Genomic DNA, 6630 nt, shown 5'->3' with positions numbered 1-6630 from the left:
TCAGTCTTGTGCAAATTGGAATTTCAGTCGCATACATAGCAGTTTAAAGGTCTTCAGATTAAACGGACAATACAAATGTATGATTCTTTCAGACAGTGTGCCTGATATAACAGACCTCTCACTCGATGTGTTTACAGTGTAGTACGACCTCTAGTGGTTAAAGGTATGCATACATTAAAAAAAAAAAAAAAAAAAAAAAATTACATTACTGTTGTTACAAACAGCGAATGTTTGACTGAAAATGAAACAAACAAATAAATAAAATGTGGGTGAATTTGCCTCTCTTGGATATTGGATATAGATATAGAAAGCCAAGACATGTAGCCTATTTAATTTTACTTTACATGGTATACCTGTTACTTATAGTTGCTATAAGTGCTACTCGGATATTTTTTCAACATGTTGCTCTGTACAGATTCACTCGGATTAATGCCCGTATGCTGAAGCAATCTTTTTAGTATGTAGGTGAAAAATAACTAGGAACGTTAATCCACGACACTGGGCCACCACTCGGCTGTATTTTACAGTGACACACTTCCAAAATGGCTTCCAAAGCGGACCCGGTCTATCAAATTTTCTCATTTCAAGACAGTAAATACTCTCCCGATCCGATTTTTGAGCTCCCCGCCCAGTGTCTGACCCCTTCACCGGCCCCGATAGTGATAGATAACGGCTCCTTCCAGACCCGGGCCGGCTGGGCGGCTCCAGCGGCGGAGTTTGACTGCCCGCGCCTGCTCTTCAGGTCGGTGGCGGCGCGCAGTAGAGGGGCTGCCCGCAGCGAGACCCAGATCGGCAACGATATCCCCAACCTGGAGCCTCTGCGGTGGCTTCTGAAGAGTCAGTTCGACCGGAACGTGGTGGTGAACTTTGAGATCCAGGAGCTCATCTTCGACTATGTGTTCACACACCTGGGCATCGGCTCAGAGGTTAGTGATGAGCTTGTGATGGCCATGTTGTGTGTTCGCTGGTGTGTTCATCACTCAGCGTTTGTGTATCCATGTCTTCTCTTGATTTTCAGCTATTTAGTCTTTAGGCAGAAGTTATCCAAGTCACAGCTAAACAGGTATACAGGCCTGCAAACAATAATTTGCATCAATGTATATGCTAGACTCGTTATTTTCTTGATTAATTGTTTAGTCTGTAAAATTTCATAAAACAGAGAGAGATGGCTGCCGTTGGGGTGGTTCAGTCTCTTCACTTTTAGCATAAACATGCCGTGACGTGGTAATATGGTTTCAGAACAGTCTGTTCAGCTACTGCAGTAACCAGTCAGGAACCTATGTGCAAAGCTTGTTCATCTGTTCACAGATCCTTCCTCACACCTCAGAGCAGAGATGAGAGCACCTGACTGGCCCTCATCACTGCAGTCCAGTGAGGAGGGAGGAATGATGAAATAAGGGAACTGGGATGTGTCTCAAGTGTTTTTGCTTCAGTATGAAGTCTGCATGAATTGGGTTATGCAGTCTGATAATATTTTGCCATCTCTGTTTTATACACCAAGTCAGAGTATAGCTCATCATGGCAACCAGAAGATCAATCAACATTACCTTCCCTTGCTTTTTCAGGGCGGTGTTGCACACCCCATTGTGCTAACAGAGGCGCCCTTCAACCCGCTGCACTGTCGGCAGATGATGTCAGAGTTACTGTTTGAGTGCTATAGCGTCCCGTACGTCTCTTACGGCGTGGACAGCTTGTACAGTTTCTACCACAATAACACTCAAAGGAACCTGCAGCCTCCACACACTGGCATCGTTCTGTCCTCAGGATATCATTGTTCACACATCCTGCCAGTTATCAACGGCAGGTGAGCATTCACAGACAGCTGCTCTCGTGTTCTGTTTGTCCTTTTACTTAAATGTCTGTCCCTTTTTCCTTGTCCTTTTAATGCAGTCATACATGCATTGTGCATAGGTGGACATGAAGAGTCTAATTTCTATTTCTATTTTTATTTGAGGTTGGATGCTGTGAACTGTAAACGTGTAAATGTGGCTGGGAGTCAGGCAGCGTCCTATCTGCAGCGCCTTCTCCAGCTGAAATACCCAGGTCACCTCGCTGCCATCACACTCAGCCGTGTGGAGGAACTGCTGCATGAGCACAGTTACATTGCTGGGGATTATCAAGAAGGTACAGTATGTTTTTTATATATACACACACACGCACACACACTTAGAGCTTCTCTGAGAAAGTTCAGAACTCAGTTTCCATTCCCATAATGCTTTGTTTACCACAGAGCTGGAAAAGTGGCGCAGCCCAGAGTTTTATGAGCAGGAGGTTCACCGCATGCAGCTTCCGTTCTCGGGTAAGGTGCCCGGCGGCTGTGTAAGTGTGGAGGAGAGGCAGGAGAGACGAGCTCAGCAGCTTCGGCGTCTTCAGGAGATCAATGCTCGACGCCGGGAAGAGAAGCTGTTGCAGGACCAGGAGAGGCTGGACAGGCTTATGGCTGTACAGGCAAGAGACTTATTGTATCGTTTAGGGTCTGTTCTAAGCACCTGTGTTTTGCAGATTGCTTTTTATGTGGAACATTTATATCTGATAATTAATTACTAAGAGACAAACTATAGCAACGCTAATTAATCTTCTAAGGAATTTTATGTGTCTGCTATAACAATAGCTATAAACATTTGATATGAGAAGCTCTAGCTACATTTTTGATTCAGTGCTTGATCTTTTTGTTTGTGCAGGAGCTGCTCGAAGATGGCATGTTGGACCAGTTTCACAAGAGGCTGGTGGAGCTCAACATGGACTCAGCTGAGGAGCTTCAGTCATACATTAACAAACTGCAGATAGCTGTGGAGCAGGGCAGGCAGAAACTGCTACACAGCGATGGAGGAGAGGGAAAGACCGAGGTGGGTGTTACTCCACCAACTCAGAGTAAAACAGCATTAGGAAACCTTTATATTAGGTTGCCCACCAAAAAAGTACAGTATATACTATACGTGTAATACTTGAATGTATTACAGTGTTTCTGTGTATGTACTCCATCACTCAGCTAGAAGCTAGACATACAAATGCTGCATTTACCAGCAGTAACAAGGAAGCAAAGTGGTCAAACTATTCCATAGCGTCCACAAAATTAATGACAGCAGCTGATCAGCTTACTGTAGGAGCCACTGAGCTGAAGTCACATTCAAATGTACTAGTAACTAATTAAGTCTACAGGTCATTAGAGTGAATATGCTGTGGGGGTGTACAGCATCTGTCCTTGTTTGCTGCAGTGGCTGTGCTGCAGCTGACATGAAGCCTGAGGCTGTTCTGTTGCTCTCTGCCAGGTGTCTGAGCTGGAGCAGCCAGTGGACGAGGGAGATGGAGTGGCGCTGATGGAGCCTGACTTCCCTGAGGACACGCTGCCAGAAAAACCTGTTAATGTGGTTCAGGTAGTGACACAGAGACAATGAAACTTCCCACACTGATATTTAGATCCTCATTAATGCCGTGCAAGTTAATGTGTGGCAGGATGTGCGAGAAAAGTTTCTGTGCTCTGTTATGTTTTTGGAGTAGAACTAGCTAACTTTTTTCATATGTTGAAACATTTGGTGTAAATACTTGCCATACATTAATGCCAGTGAAAAATAACTCTCCATAAATCTCCAGCCCATGTTTAACATGGCGGAGTACCACCAGCTGTTTGTGGGGACGGAGCGCCTGCGCTGTCCAGAGATCCTGTTTCAGCCGTCATCCACTGGAGAGGACCAGATGGGACTGATGGAAACTCTGCAGTATGTCCTGGCTAGGTAATGGTACACTACGACAGGTGCATTCAATACTGACAAGCAGTTTAATTTAGTCACATGAATACAGTATTTTGGCATCTATAAAATTATATTATTTTTAGATTAGAAAAAGACATGTGAAACTGCTGTCTTTCATATGTCTTCCATGCTACATACAGGTATACTCCAGAACAACAGGAGGCGCTGGTGAGCAATGTGTTTCTGACAGGAGGGAACATGCAGTATCCGAGGATGAAGGAGCGAGTGGAGAGAGAACTGCTGGCCATGAGGCCCTTCCAGTCACACTTCAAGGTATCAGATGCCTTTAAAAACCGTGTTTATCATTCCACAGGGCCGTATTGTTCTGAATCACTTCCCACTTCACATATTTCAGATGCTGACCAATAAAGACATCTAGAGATCTTGTATCTTGCAGCATTGCTAATACAAAGCACAGATTTAAAGCAATTACCTTAAACTTTTTCCTAAAACTGAAAAAGAATAAGATCTGAATAGTCTGAACTGTGTTTTGATAACTGTGATCGTTTACACAGAACATAAAGTTATGCATTAATGTGCCTAAATGACTGTTATTACACATTAACTCACCCATTGAGACACAATCTCATTAGAGTGAGAGAGAAAGAAAGAAATGGTTGTGAAAATACAAGTAGAACAAGAGAAGTCAACATATAAAAACCCAAAAAATAATCTAAGAGGTAACTTGTGGGGAAACAATCTACCCTGGCTGTCTCAAATACATTTGAACTCTTGACTCACTCCTTCTCAGGTAACAATGGCATCACGGCCAGCCCTCGATGCCTGGTACGGAGCGCGAGACTGGGCCTTGGAGCACCTACCTCCAGCAGGAGGGCCAGCGGAAGCGGCAGATGGATGGATCAGCAGACAGGACTATGAGGAGAAAGGAGGCGAGTACCTGAGCGAGCACTGTGCCTCTAACATCTTCATTCCCATGAAAATCGCCAAGCCTGCTCCTGTTCGCCCCACTGAGTCCTCGGTTCCCACACTGACGTTAACCGGAGCTTCTGCTAGCATCACCACAGTCACGTCTGCCCTGACTCCCTCCTGTTCGACTGTTGCTGCTGACGTGTCAACGGTTGCATCCTAAACTGGGATCTTGGATACGACAAATCTCTGATGCTCTGCTTTGTGACTGTTGTAACTTCCTAACTGGAACTGTTATATTGATTGTTATGCTTGAAAGCTCAAGTGACCATTCATATTGAATGGTCATCAAATGAATGATCTTAAAAGGTCTACCAGGAATATTTCTTGTATTACTGTGTAAATAGAATTTGTTGTTTCGATGTTTTATAAAAATATAATGTTTTCACTGATGAAAACGACTGTTTGCCTCTGATTGAATGCCTGTTGAAAAGAAAGTCTACCATAGCTTTTTTTATAGCTTTTAATTGGTGAAATGTAATGTATTTGACAAACAAGAAGAAATTCTCTGAATTATTGATGGATGTTTAATAATGATAATGATAGTAATTAGACGAATTAGATGAATTGCAGTGTTGCAGGTAGTCATGGTGATGTGGACTGATTTTTTTATAAAAGTGGAGGCCACAGTTCTAATTCCAGTCTGCACCTGAACTAGGAGCTGAACTGTTGGCAACTGAAACTCTTGAACTAAATTGTTTAAAAGTGAATCTTTCAATTCAGAAATCATCTCTTCATAAATATCTGAAGAAAGCAGCTTTGCAGTCAGGGAGGAAAATGGCCTCCTGTGTTTTGCACCGTGAGAAGTACCTGCTGTATACTGACATCGACCCTGTGATGGATCACTGCTATGGTAAAACATAGTAGACCAATATAGCTGAAGACAATATAAAGAACATAAATATATTATTAAATATGTTATATCATTTTGTTGATTGAAGATATTTTCGCAGATTAGCATCAAAATGTTAAATATTTAATATTTAAACTTATTATCTCAGTGTAATAATTATACTAGATGATGGATGTTACTGACTGTACAAGTGACAGGTAAAAATAAAAAGTCAACATTAATGTAATGATAAAACTTGTTTTTTGAGGGGGCTTAACATTGAAATTGAGACTAACAATGATAGTATAGAACAAAGATGCCAACTGGATCGTTTTTTAGAAACTGCTAAAGTTGTGCATGTTGCCTGCGCCATGAAAACCACGTCAGCTGTTAGATACAGTCTGATGTCAGTTTAATCAACCTGTTGTTTGTAGATGAATGAGATGATTAAAGTCCTTCAATTCCCTTATTGCTACCATATGTTGGCCATATATAAGAGCAAGGCATGAAGTAAATATTATGGTTTGTATTCATTCATCACAGTTTGACATGTGCCGCAGTTATGACTTGCTGGAAACATTTAGCTTCTGTGAATGAAGTTTATGCACAGTACAGCTGTTCTTTGCTTGAGGCTGCCTGTGTTTTTAATTATTACATTATCAATCATTATATAATTCAGGAGCATGGCTGTGTCTTCACAGTGAAAGAATAATTTTAATCTTTTGATGTTGTTTTAAATTTGATGTAAGAGAAGTATAGAAATGAAATATGCCATCTTCTACGTGTTAGAGCGGCAGACAGGCTGAAGTTTATTTAAATAATGTTTCATTCATATGTTACTTCTCACCATGTAGCAAAATATATCAGCATAAATTTTAAACTTTTTAAATGTGTTGATTCAAAGCTGTTTAATTTCATGTTGTGTTTAAAGTTTTTACATTCCTCATACTGAACTTTTACATGATTGTACTTGTACAAATTGTAAATAAACAAAGTTTTTCACCTGCTGTGAGTCTTTCTGATCTTCTTTGTGAAATGACGTGAACGGTGCTTTAAAGTTATAAATGTTCTGACCTGTTTACCTGGGCTTTAATGCGCAAAGGGAGAACATCCCACCATGTC

The 6630-nt window shown here is 41.6% G+C and overlaps 1 protein-coding gene across 1 annotated transcript; it reads left to right on the top strand.

The window, feature by feature from the left end:
- Window positions 1-498: 498 nt before the first annotated feature.
- Window positions 499-6340, top strand: actr5 (actin related protein 5). Its single transcript, XM_046395961.1, has 9 exons — window positions 499-926; window positions 1566-1804; window positions 1955-2124; window positions 2231-2448; window positions 2682-2846; window positions 3270-3374; window positions 3592-3731; window positions 3890-4022; window positions 4501-6340. The coding sequence occupies exons 1-9, from the start codon at window positions 543-545 to the stop codon at window positions 4837-4839; spliced, it is 1893 nt and encodes a 630-aa protein (XP_046251917.1). The 5' UTR covers window positions 499-542; the 3' UTR covers window positions 4840-6340.
- Window positions 6341-6630: the final 290 nt, after the last annotated feature.

Source organism: Scatophagus argus, chromosome 8, assembly GCF_020382885.2.
Source record: "Scatophagus argus isolate fScaArg1 chromosome 8, fScaArg1.pri, whole genome shotgun sequence".
NCBI classification, from domain to species: Eukaryota; Metazoa; Chordata; class Actinopteri; family Scatophagidae; genus Scatophagus; species Scatophagus argus.
This window is presented reverse-complemented; position numbering and strand designations above follow the sequence as displayed.

Bases quoted from the DNA above. Each gene is read 5' to 3' on its own strand.
- actr5 (XM_046395961.1), top strand. From the start codon at position 543: ATGGCTTCCAAAGCGGACCCGGTCTATCAAATTTTCTCATTTCAAGAC. The intron at 2,449-2,681 runs GCAAGAGACTTA...TTGTTTGTGCAG, and splicing joins ACAGGCTTATGGCTGTACAG to GAGCTGCTCGAAGATGGCAT. The intron at 3,375-3,591 runs GTAGTGACACAG...ATAAATCTCCAG, and splicing joins AACCTGTTAATGTGGTTCAG to CCCATGTTTAACATGGCGGA.